The 12,541-nt window shown below is 33.5% G+C and overlaps 1 protein-coding gene across 3 annotated transcripts in view; it reads right to left on the reverse strand.

The window, feature by feature from the left end:
- Positions 1 to 12,541, reverse strand: part of SNTG1 (syntrophin gamma 1) — a 318,971-nt gene that overhangs the window by 121,062 nt on the left and 185,368 nt on the right. For 2 of the 3 annotated variants that reach the window (XM_065753302.1, XM_065753303.1), the window contains exons 3-4: positions 12,205 to 12,339; positions 1,189 to 1,245 (exon numbers count right to left, since the gene is read on the reverse strand). In XM_065753302.1, the coding sequence (XP_065609374.1) occupies positions 1,189 to 1,245; positions 12,205 to 12,339 (192 nt within the window). The remainder of the gene's footprint in view (positions 1 to 1,188; positions 1,246 to 12,204; positions 12,340 to 12,541) is intronic. The other variant, XM_065753304.1, reaches the window with a different exon arrangement.

A 12,541-nucleotide genomic window follows, 5' to 3' on the forward strand; every position in this document is an offset into this window, starting at 1 on the left:
ACTTTTATTCAACTTCATGACACTTGTGTTCCAAACCACAACAGAACTTATGTTGAGCATCTATTTCTTACTAACTAAAACCACATTCACCCATATACTTTGTCTTACACTGACACATATTATTGCATCATTATTTGGTGAACTGTAACCTATAAGGACACTTTATGAAAACAACCTGTGTCCTGTTGACTAAACTCATGACAAATTTTGGTCATAAAATAGCACTTAGTTTTCCTTAAGGAGAGGTCATTAGTGGGTCAAATAGATAAAAAGAAGTGTGCCAAAATGTATTTTAAGAATTAGTATTTCTCTTCAGGAATATTCTTATCAATGACAACACAAATGGACATTAATCCCTCTTCCGAGTCAGTTTCTGTAAGGTCAGTTCTAGCAGCTGTTCACAGAAAAGCCTGTACTTCCACTTTATATGCATAATTTAAGGCTCATTGCACTCGTGTGAAGTACTCTTGATTTTTTTCTATTGCCATCTTAAGGCTAAGGACTGCTGTGCTAAGAAGATAATATAATGTTGAATCTCTACACTGAGATTCAAAGCTAAGGTAAGGTTTTCAAAATAATGGCAATATAGATTTACACAAAGCTTATGAAAACAAAAATGATTAAAATCTCTCTCAAAAAGGATCAGTTTCACTTCTGTATGTTCTCAAATCTTACTGAGGAAAGCAAAAGTATGGTAAATTGATAAATAACAGCAGTTGCTTGATCTACAGGAAACAATATAAGAAAGTAGTACCACTTTATGTCCAACTAATGAATTGCAGTGAAGTAATATGATATTATTTTCAGGAGAATTGATTATGAACCTATTGGCTCCTCTCTGTGCCTGCCACTGTAAATTAGCATTAACAACCACTTAAATTAGAGTGCTACTGAACAAAAGTAGAGTATGTGGAGCTGCAAATACTTTTCAACTCTCATATCAAATCATATTACTGACCTGTTTAGTTTGAATCTCAATTGAATGATCTTTCCATTTCCTTCTGTTCCATATGACAGCATAGTTGCTGGTCGCCCTATTGTGATAGCATCTAAATTTTTAGAACATATTTTATCTGTTGTTACTAATCCTCTGAATTACAGTGTGTCCTCATTAAAACTAAAATTTAAATATATACAAAGACACTTTTTTGTGTGATATGTAATAATAGACCAAAAAAATCATCCTACCTTTATACTTAATCCAAATCCTCCTACAGTCTGTCTTCTAATTGTTACTGTCCTTTCCTGCAGGAAAAAAAAAAAAGCCCAATCAAGTTTGGTTAGGTTTAGTATTTTCTGCCATAACGTCTAGAATCACACTTCATTTAGTTCTTTCTGTGCTACTCTCCTACACTGATTTACCTTTAATGATAAACTTGTGAACTCCTAAATGTGAAACTCCCGTGCTGAAGGAGTAAACACCAAAATCTAGAATTAAGAGACTAATGTAAACACAGTCACTGTTTGACCTCATGGTTCTGGTTTAAAAATTAAAACCAGTAGTCATAAAGGCTATTGTTATAGATACCATTATTTAAAGCAGGTCATGTTTTCTTTTCTATTACTTATCCTTAAAGTTTGTTCTGAAAAAAATGTAGGCTGGTGTCTGTCTTAGATACGAACATTTAAAAAGCAAGAACATGTTTTTTTTTTTTGTTTTTTTTTTTTTAATTTGTGTTGATTTTATTTCCAAAGATCATTTTATGAGTCAATTTGATTTGCAGTGAAAAAATTTAGCAGCAGATATAAAGGTATAGTGTACGTCCAGTCACAGACAGAAGAAATAGCTTGAATACTTACATCCTATATATGTGGTTTAGATTTTTATATTCTTTTCAATACATGTAATTTCATATGTCTGAATATATATTTTCATGCTTTCCAGTCCAGTTAGAAAAGACTTCCAGTGCCGTGCAGATTTGCATAGACAACTACAAATATATGCTATCAACGTTATTTTTTACATTAATATCATAACACATAAATATCATAATTCAGTTCATATTGCTGTTGAGGAGTGTAATAAGAATAAGGAAGCATAAGGTTTTTCTGTCTCCTATGAAAACATGCCAACATGAGTGAGCTTGAAAGCTTTGCAGATCTGTTTTCCTCTCCTTCACATGTAGAAAGAAAATAAAGGAGATAGGGAGGTAAAAGGTTTAGAAAATGGATGCTGCTGAATTTGAGGGAAAACTCAGCTACTGTCTTTCACATTTGTGACAAATGAAACTCCATAAAAAGCAAGCACAAACCTGTGCAATGTTTTGAGAACCAAGGAAAGAATGGCTGCCCAAAATGAGATTTCACATTTATTTATTCACACCAATCTTTGTAATTTTTTTGTCTACATAAAAGATGTATTGAAAACTTATATTTTTTATTTGTGATCCTCAAATGAATGTGCAGCATGGGAAGAGAAGAACATATGCGTAACCCATTCCATCAGTGTGAATCTTCTCTGCACAGAGTCCAGAAGAGCCCTTCTCAGCTCTTCACTGACATCTTCTAGTAATTTTCAACAAACTGCCGAAAAAGAGCCACAGAGCTACTTCAGGCCACAAACTACAATCAGAAAACCCTTCATCCACCAGGAGGTTTCAGTGAGATAACACTGACAGCAGTACAGCTGGGATAAACTAATATAGGCCACAGCTTGATGTTTGATCTGAGCTGAGTTTACACATAAGAATATGAAACAATCAGCTGTGACTCTGCTGATAGTAATTTTTTTCCAATAGCTACTTCTCATGTTCAGCTCTGCCTTCTGTTGGATATGTAGTTAAGAACAGACTACTACATTCAAGTCAATACAATCTAATATTTTTGTTATATGTTCTCAAATCAAACAAAATACATAAGAATACACTGAAGAATAACAATCTTTTAATAATTAAAGATGGCTAACATAACAGTATTACATTATCCACGCATGGAACAAAGCACATTATAATTCATACTTTTCAAGTGAACTAGCATGCTCATTAAAGAACATAAATCTTCATTAAAAAATGTAATTCGTCATTGCTGTTCAATGTAAAGAGTGGCATCTAAACTAGAGCTATGCCTTTAAAAAAGTCTAATAAAAACTGCCTTTTCATCCTCTTTCTTAATACAACACATATACGTACGTACCTATATAAAAGAGTCAGTAAAATATTCTTTCTGGTTTTCACTCAGCTAGGGCAGACTCAAGCAAGCAATAATAATATTTATTTGTTGCTTGTTTTGTTTTTCCTGAGTTTGATAGCCCATATGACATAAAACTATAAATATTTTACACTGGAGCCTGGCATTACTTTTTAAGAGCTAAAAATGAATGCACTTTAAAAATGCTTTACCAATATAGCAGATTACTAAGTAGAAAAAATTGTGTCAGAGTAAGCAAACAGAACAGCCAGAAATAATTTAAGTAATTGTAACTTTGCAGCACAACGTAGTTTATCAGAGGGTTTCATATGGTACTTCTAGTTTCATTTCTATCACTGTTGAGGGAGGATATTAAGTATTTCAGGTTTAGACTGTTATTGAATGGAATTGAAATTCAAGAGCATACTGCATATTAGATGCACTCTAGTTATGTGTTACATGCAAAGTATTGCACTGTATTCAGCTTACACACCTGACAGTCCTAGAGAAAATAATTTTGTTACTTCAGTGTATCTTGAATAAAATACTTACATATTCTTCACAACAAAATAGCTAGCAATAATGAATGTGAAAATAATTACCCTTCAAAAATACACACCAGAATTACGTAAGAGTTAAGTATTTCATTACTAAGCCACCAATAATTCACTGGTGTGCAATTACAAGCCTCACATAAACAACAGAGTGAAACAGCTTTTCCCAAACCGAAATCTTGGCATAAGATCAGACCCTAAGTGATTTATCATTAGTGATTCTAATTATATCCTTAAAATAAAATCTAACAAAAAGTCTGCATCAGATGTAACCTTGTCTATTAAGATTTTACTTAAATTAGCATTCCCCTCTTTATTTACACTTAACAGTGGTCTATGATTGAAATTGAACTGTTTTTGCAGCTTCTCAAAACTATGCCATCTCTGAGTTTTCTGCAGGTTTATACAAAATAAATTTGATCCTAATAAAAAGCTACCCAGTTTGATATGGGACTAAACAACAAATCCTGTGAGCTTATAATTCCCTCATCACATTTATTAGCTACTTTATGCTAAACAAAAGGAAAGTTAAAGACCCCATGGTTTTTAGACACAGGATTCAGAAGAGTGTTTTATATCCTACTTCCTGGAATATTAAAAAAAAAAAAAAAGTAGTTATTTTACTGAAAAACTCAAAGCTGCTGCCAAGCTGTCAGCATTTTCTATGCCTGTAACTCAGAAAATTCCTCATCCACGCATATGTTCATTGACTGGAAAGGAGAGCTAAGAGTTTTGCCAAAAATCTTACTCATCTGAAAGCTATGCAATGAAACAGAAAGGCAGTAGTTTTTAGGCTTCCATTTAAGATGTATTAAATTTTTCCCTTAAACAACAGTATGAACTTGAGATTGCAGACATCTTCAGGGGATCAGAAATGAAGAATTATCTTGTGAGCATACTGTGACAATATATAATCAGAAAAGTAAAGCACAAAATACTATGTAATCATTAACTATTTTGGAAAAGAAAAGCTCTGTTTTCACTGTGGATGAAAAAGTTGCAAAGATACTGTGTGTATATATATATATAGTATTAAATATAAATATATAGTACTATATATATATATAGTATCAAAAAGAGTGCGTACTAAAAAGAACACGGTTGGGAGGTCAAGGGAGGTGATCCTCCCCTTCTATTCTGCCCTGATGAGGCAACACAGAATACTGCATTCAGTTCTGGAGTCCTCAGTTCAAAAATGACAGAGATCTCCTAGGAGTCCAGCTGAGGGCCAAAAAGATGATAAAAGGTCTGGAGCATTTCCCTTATGAGGAAAGACTGAGAAACCTGAGTCTGTTCAGACTGGGGAAAAGAAGACTGAGGGGGGAATCTAATAAATACTTGCAAATATCTAAAGGGAGATAGGAGGGAAATGGATGAGGGCAAGTTCTTCTCAGTGGTCTGCAGTGATAAGACAAGGAGCCTAAAACTTGAATATAGGAAGTTCCATGAAGATATTCAGAACTTCTTTATAGTAAGGGTGACAGAGTACTGGAAAAGGGTGCCCAGAGAGGGTGCAGAGTCTCCTTCTATGGAGACATTCAAGACCTGTCTGGATGCATACCTGTGTGACCTACAGTAGGTACCAGTTTTAGCATAAGAGTAGGACTCAGTGATCTCTTAAGGTCTTTTCCAATCCCTGCAATACTGTGATTCTGTGATATATATTAAAAACAAACAAGCAAACCAAACCAGAACAACAACAAAAAGTAAACAAATAAACGACAAAAAAACCTCTTTATGCATTCAATAATTCCATCCATTTTCCAGTAGAGAGATTTTATATCCTCTTTTTGCTAATGCTTTATTCTTTTTTACGGATTTTTCATTGAATTAATTGACGAGCAGTCAAATTTTTCACTCATTCTGAGAACACACAGGTCACTCACATCTGTGACTTGAATTAAAACTGCAAATGCCAGTGGTCTTGCTCAGCTGCTGGCAACTACTTAATTCAGTTCCTCATGCAACTGAAGAAGGTTGGAAGTATGGAAGGGCAACAGAAAGCCTGCTAAATTGGGAATCCTGGTTCCTCTGCAGCTGTGCATGGTAAATGCAGATGTGTTATACAAACTGCTAACACTGAATCTAATGAACAAGAGCATCTGACTGCTTTTTTTGACTGCAGTGTGTTACTGTTAATATAGCATTTGCTGAAAACCAGAAACACTCATCTAAACTTCTACCCATAAAAATTTTACTCCTAGGACTGACTGATTTCAAACTATTGAATTTTTTCAATATATAGGGAAGATAATGAAAACAAAGGGGAAGAAAAGAAATCAGTATTGATCAGATTTCTCAGAAGGTTAAGTGAAGAACACCCTTTGTAGTTTCATCATAGGTGTAGTTTCCAGCTGCCATCTGCCATCACATCATATCAAATCATATCATATCCTGATCAATGTTTTGGGTTTTCCAAGTGTTTCTTCTTTTTCAATGTTTATATTTTCTTTTGGTAGAGAAAAATAAACAAATAAATAAATAACTAAATAAAGTAAAAGTAAAGACGAGTCAATATTCCATTCTTTCAAATTTGGCCTTACAAATGGCACCCTTGTTTTTAACCACAACAAATTACTACATTTCTTGTCTTTTAGATAGCTGCAGAAAAATAAGTTGTATCAGACTGTCCCAAAATAATCTTATTTACATTTGTCAGGTCCAGATTGTAATTTATAAACTGTCCAGATTTGTAGGAAAGGAAAATGTTACAATCATCTGATTGATATTTGATGACTTCTGTGAAAAAAGAATTAATTCACTCCACTGAATATCAGACAGATACCAGTATGATTAAAATAAATAAATAAATAAATCTGTATAAATATATATATATCACATAAATAAATCTATATAAATATAAGTACAAATATAAGTAAATATAAATAAATATAAATCACATTATAACTGGTAGTTTGTAAAGTTAATAAAACAGACAGTGCTGGGAAGGTGACCTGTATGTTCATATAGTTGTAGTTCTCTCCTGGAAAGGAAGTTTCACTTTGCCACCTACCCACTATTTAGTCTCACATCAGAATCAAAACAGTAAATAAATACAAAACAAACAAACAAACAAAACAACTAGAAAGCAGAAAATAAATCAAAGTTTTATGTCAATCAAAACTATTTTAAGCTTTTCCCTTTTCTTCCACTATTTTTTGGTATTCATTAGATTTGATCATGTTAATCGAATTTGCATTACCGATAGGAAGATTTATGAAAAGAAAATTTTAATGTCTCAAAATGAATTAGCCAAGATAATACATTTAAAATGCACTTTCAGTATGAATCTAAAAGTCTATAATATACAAACAAGGGAAATGCAATAACTGCATCTGACTTCACAGTCAAGTCAGAGTTAAGTGACATTCTGACATAATACCTTTATTATTTAAATCAATAACATCAAGGAAAACAATGTACTGCAAGAAATTTTTTGTAATCCATACTGACATTGCATAGAGTTATAAATCTTTCAGTGTAGTTGATTTCACCATAGCAAAAGGACACATTTAAAAGTGAGATGTAACAGGTTCTTATCATTACAAGAAAAAGAAGAATGGTTGTTGATTAGTAATGCCAGAAATCAGATCTGGATTCATTTCAACTATTTAATTCAGTGTTACTCTCTGACCTTGGAAAAAGATGTTTACTGATGAAAACTTCTCACCTATCCAAAAGCAATTACAGTCCCTAGGTTAAATTTAAATACGTTTGTATCAAACTCAGTTAAATTCTTAGTGAAATGGTATAATACTTGGAGAGCTGTTTTACAAAAATGTGTATTCAGTTTTTATTAGTATTGAAAGTATAAATGATCTTCACATCAATCTCCTGAAAATATCCTTTAAAAAAGCTAAAATATATATATTAAATGTTTAATGAAATAACGTATTACTGCATAGCAGCAAGGAATTAGATTACTCGAACTGAATCAGAGCCATCTCTATCTTTTCTACATTGAGTTAGCTGTATTTCAGAAAATCTATGACTCTTCAACAGAACCTTTAAGAAAATTATTTAAAAAACAAACTGTTGGGGTAACAAAAACTAGCATCTTGCCAGCTGCTCACTGTTTTCAGTCTTTTACAAAAACAGCAGCTGATTCAAACCTTCCATCTTGTCAGATGGTACACTGTCATCACTACTTATGGATCTAACAGGCAGACACACTCTAGTAGAAAAAAACACTTGCTTGAGTACAATTAGCAAACAAATAGAATCTTCATTCTAGCTACATTTAAGCTACTTTTCCTGATAAAACACAACCACTCATTTACTTGATTTTCAGTGAGATGCAAAATGATAGAAATTATAAGGATTAACCACAAATTAAAAATTTTGATTGTGGAATTGTGAAGACCAAAATTTTTCCTAGGAATTAGTTTACTGAAGATTCTTCTTTCAGAGGAGACATATCTTAGGGGTACATCCTCACCTAATGTTTAGTAAGGGCAGTATCAGGCCGTCCTTGATAGCTATGTCTGTTCATCTATACATCTAAAAAGACTGGAGTTTGTCTTATTGCATAACATCTTGGACTTCACATGTTAAAATTCTGTGAGTAAAACTTCATGCCATTCAAGCAATATTTTAAAAAGGAGTAATAAATTAAAAATTCTCTTGCCATAAGTAATGATTGTAAGTTTCCATGTGATACGATTCACCTGTTCTCAGTGAATTTGTTTTTCAGATGAAACGAGTAAAAATCCTGATTGTTCTGCACCACAAGTAATTATTGTAGAGATTTGAGAAAATTATAAGAAAGTTATCTGTTGGCAATACCACAAATATGAACAGATGTTTTCTGAGAGTCTACTACATTAAGGGAAAGAAAAGCATACCTGAACTAACAGCTACCCATCCTCCAGTTTTCTCATACAGACCCACAGGTATCTTCATCACACATACTAGTCAAAATGCAGATATGCACTCGAAGTACTATCAACTCTTCCTCCAGGCAAGGATTTTATTTGGGATAACACAGACACTGCCTTCTAGACTTTGAGTTTCATAAAATGTTCTCATCTAACTTGTTCATATGCACTGGAATCTAAATCTACATCAGATTCCCACTAGTAGGATTAATGGTGAATCCACAACATTTCTATCTCTTGGAAATACATAAACACATCTCTGTAATACTTGTTGATGCAACTTATAATGGACTTTAGATCTATGTAACCTGTGACAGATAGAACTATCTTTCTTTGATGCTTTATGGAATTGGTTCAGGTATGATTAATGCAGGATCATCACAAACACCATCATTTCATTCAAACTACTAAAGAAACAGATGCTTTCTTTTTTAGAGTTTAACACTGTTTCTATGCAATCTGCTCATAATCTTTTAAACATTTTACTTTCTTATTCCAAACTGAATGCAATGATGGCAGAAATAAAGTTCTTTTGCATCTCTTCAGGTTTGTAAAATTAAAATTGTTTTCCACTAAAAAGGAAGTGGTCCATTCTAAGAACTAGGTCTTTATTTCGTGTACTCACATTAAGCAGCACCTCACTCCTAAGGGTTCATTGCTTTCATTTAAATTATTCTGCAGGATGCAAATCAGGATACTGCAGGAACGTTCAGTGACTGTTTAAAGTCTGTCCTACACAGAGGAGCATGCAAATTGATTCAGACTCAACAAACAGAAGAGACACTGTTCTGAACTAGAAGCATAGTAATAATCTTTCATTTCTAAACAGTGAAGTGGTAAGTAACACCCTATAATCAAATTAGTTGAAGATTATTTAAAATAGATTTAAAAGGATTTTCACTGTAGCTTCTTGTCTGTAAAATTTAACAAAACTATTGTTCCTCAGTTACAAATTTTATTTTTGTTCTTTAGAGTTTATTCAATGAGGTATTCAATGTTAGTTTCTAATGAAAGAACTTGCTCTAGTAAAAGCATGTAAAAGAAAAATGTATGCGGTCGGTCATCTAGAATAACACCAAGAACAAAGAAAAATCAACCAAGCAAAATAAAAGAAAAACAAGCGAATAATCCAAAGAGAAGCCTAATAACAGAAGGAATAAAAATGGAAAAGAAAAAAAAAAGCAAAAAGTAAGCCTAGGGGACATCTGATCATGCTATACAGTCACAGATAATAATTCCAGATTATTCAAACGACCTGTGACAAAAGGACAGTGAAATGCCAATCATCCTTAGTTAGAATGAACCTACTGATTCAAGATCTGGTCTTAATCTCAGAGGAAATCAGGGTAAAGGGCTCAAAATTCACTAGCCTAACAATGACACTGCCTAGTGAAAAGAAACTCCTCATCACCAAATTAATATCCATTAGTTAATGAGCTATAGATTCAATATGCAAATACAATAGGGAGACTGTAATCAGTGAAGCAAATCACACACTGTTTTCAACAGCTACAGTGCCAACTTTGTAATAGGCCAATGAAAAACACTTTATCTGTGTATGCCTGGAATTGCCTTAAACACAAGATAAGATCATCACCATGACAACAGGCTAAAGATTGAAGACATAGTCACGGTCAGAGGAGTGGAGCCCTGTGGAGATGGGACAGCCTTGTTCTGTGCTAAACTTTGTTTGTTGATGAACTTGCTGATGAACAAACTTGTTTGTGATAAACTTGTTGAGGTCTAGGCATAAGGCATAAAAGAATGCTTGAGAGAAAGCCAGCGTAGCTTTGAGACTTCAGTGCTTTGAAACTTCATGACAGTGCTCTCAAAGACCAACATTGGACTCTGTTGGCTGGACCAATGCTGGAATCCAGATCAGAGATGTTTTTCTCTGTCTATCTCTCTTCCTGTCTCTTGCCAACCTTTCACTTCCTTTTCTTTCTTTTTCCTTCGAAATGCTGTTAAGTAAAGCAGGATTTACTTTGTTTTCTTACAAAGTTGCATAGTTTAGCTGTACAGCTTAGATAGATACAGTTGTAAGAATGTTGATACTTCAAAGGTAATTGTAGTACAGAGATTCTAATCAGAATTGATGATCGTGTTTGGATCTTGAGTGTCAGTTTCAGCTTAACCTAAGCAAGGGGAATTTGAGAATCTGGTCACCCCTTCTCACCCCTCCCTCCCTTGGTAGACAGGATATGACGAACCTAAAGAGGAAAAAGATGTAAGAGAGTCTTGTGGTGAAATGGGAAAAAAATGAATGTGCATTTCATGCAGACATTTAAATACCAAGTGCAGCAGAAATAATAGACGTTACAGCGTAATAATTAAAGTCATATTTTTGAGTGATAAGATCTTGCAATAAAGCTAGAATGGTGCTGGTGGAGTAACAGTCTTGGCAATTGAGCAACTATAGCTACAGCCAGAGCTTGAACTCATCATCTATTTCTGCCTGGGCTGCTAGGTGTCATGTCTGCAGACAAACATTAAAAGGAGCATCTCCATATACAACACATGGACCACTATTAATAAATTGTACAACATGAAATGGTAGTTCCAGATTTCTCATGCAAATAAACCCAAGCTACCAATTTATTTTTAAATTTTCATTTCTATCATTTTATTATACTTCTATTTAGAGATACAGGAATGTGGAAACAGCAGTAATAAATTCATAACACAGACATAATATTTGCATAAGTAGGTATTACACTGCTATGCCTCACAAAATTTAACATGAAACCCTATGATAATTTCACTTAAATGAGTGAACAGGATGATCAGAATAGTTTCCAAGAAACACAAAAGAAATCTCTCTACAGCATGTTTATAGAAATGAATAGAAACAGTTTCTGTTTCTTTCTTTCTTTTTTTTTTTTTTTTTGCTATCTTGTCGATAAAATAAAAATACAGCAATACAATAGTTCAGAAAACCTGCAATATTGTTCTACATAATGTTTTACAGATCTTTCAAATAATTGTCTACAAAACTCAATTCATTACCCATAAAATACAATGAAATGCAAAGAATTCTTGGATGCTTATATTGCATCTTATAAAACAGTAATACATAAATCACACTATTGCAGTGTACCAGCTGAAGTCCATTTCTATTAATGTAATATACTAGTTCAGGTGGTGGCCCCCAAGTTACTGATTGGCAACATGTACTAAGTTTGATATTATGCTATCCTATGGGACAGCTCAAGCAATGGTGGATAACAGGTAATTGCTGCAGTTTGATCCAGTAAAGCTCTACAAGAAAAGTTAGCCATCAACTCTGTTATAAACTCCATAGACAATAATCAGACATCTAAATACATGTGTTTTCAGCAAAAGTCAATGCTTTTGTCATTCTTACTGTATTATGTAGTTCCAGGATTCAAGGTACAGAGAAACAAGACTATAGTTGTGCATATAACATATTTGTCATTATTCCTAGATGAATATTACTAAGACTTAATAGATGACATTAGAATACATTTAGTGTTTGAGATATTAGAATATACTTAGTGGTAACAATGTAAAATGAAATACCAAACTGAGAGTAAACGCTCACATATGCACACACAGATGTACATACACAATGAGTATTTTTACTTTTTGTAAAGTACATCTTATAAGAGGAAATAAGAACTACTTACACCAGAATAGAAAGGCTCACCAGACACACAGATCACATCCTGCTCCTGGATCATCAAAATATCTTTGGCTAAGTGCAGTCGCACTTTGAAAGGCTCCTGGTTACCATCCTGCAGCAAACAAATCCCTGTCTTTGTCTTGAAAGGAATAAAGAAAAAAAGTTTTCTCAGTTAGCATGCTACATTGCCAGAGTCCACATTTTGAAAAAGACAGAAGATAAATCTTAGTTGAGAGGTCAATACAATTCTCATATTCATTAGCAGATATTACCAGTTACTGCTATGTATTTACTGTCTTCAGACTGCAAGAGAACACTGGCTGTGGTTGCAATGAGTAGAG

Source organism: Cyrtonyx montezumae, unplaced genomic scaffold (genome assembly GCF_038088225.1).
Source record: "Cyrtonyx montezumae isolate F1298 unplaced genomic scaffold, pur_monq_1.0 scaffold_8, whole genome shotgun sequence".
Classification (NCBI taxonomy): Eukaryota; Metazoa; Chordata; class Aves; order Galliformes; family Odontophoridae; genus Cyrtonyx; species Cyrtonyx montezumae.